The following is a 423-nucleotide window of genomic DNA, read 5'->3' on the forward strand; positions in this document are numbered from 1 at the left end:
TACACTGGACATTCCCACTTTATAGATCTGTCTAGTATATTAAGATCATTAAGAGTTGATGTCACACTTTTCTCTCCCTTAGGTTGTCAATTAATCTCCCTAACTACTTTCTGATGAAAGCTCGCCCTCGATGTGAAATTAGGCGTGCCTAAGATATCTTCCTTGTACACATTTAATTTCTTCATAGTTCCAGCACCACAACTGCTCATCAAAAAATAATATATACCAAGTGTCTGTGTTAGTGTTACCCAATATTAATTAATTAACAGGCAACAAGTATATCACTTAATCATTATATAACAACCATAAAATTAATCATATTTAATTTATATATTTTATTATAAAAAGTCCTGGAAAAAATAATAATGCATATATATTGAAAAAATCAAAATATTGTATTTATATTGATAGAGTCTATAGCGT

At 29.1% G+C, this 423-nt stretch overlaps 1 protein-coding gene across 1 annotated transcript in view; it reads right to left on the reverse strand.

Moving 5' to 3' along the window:
• Positions 1-6: 6 nt before the first annotated feature.
• Positions 7-423, reverse strand: part of LOC107474926 (uncharacterized) — a 3,068-nt gene continuing 2,651 nt past the window's right edge. Inside the window, exon 5 of the mRNA XM_016094571.3 lies at positions 7-201. Within this exon, the coding sequence (XP_015950057.2) occupies positions 182-201 (20 nt within the window). The 3' untranslated portion in view covers positions 7-181. The remainder of the gene's footprint in view (positions 202-423) is intronic.

Source organism: Arachis duranensis, chromosome 2 (genome assembly GCF_000817695.3).
Source record: "Arachis duranensis cultivar V14167 chromosome 2, aradu.V14167.gnm2.J7QH, whole genome shotgun sequence".
Classification (NCBI taxonomy): domain Eukaryota; kingdom Viridiplantae; phylum Streptophyta; class Magnoliopsida; order Fabales; family Fabaceae; genus Arachis; species Arachis duranensis.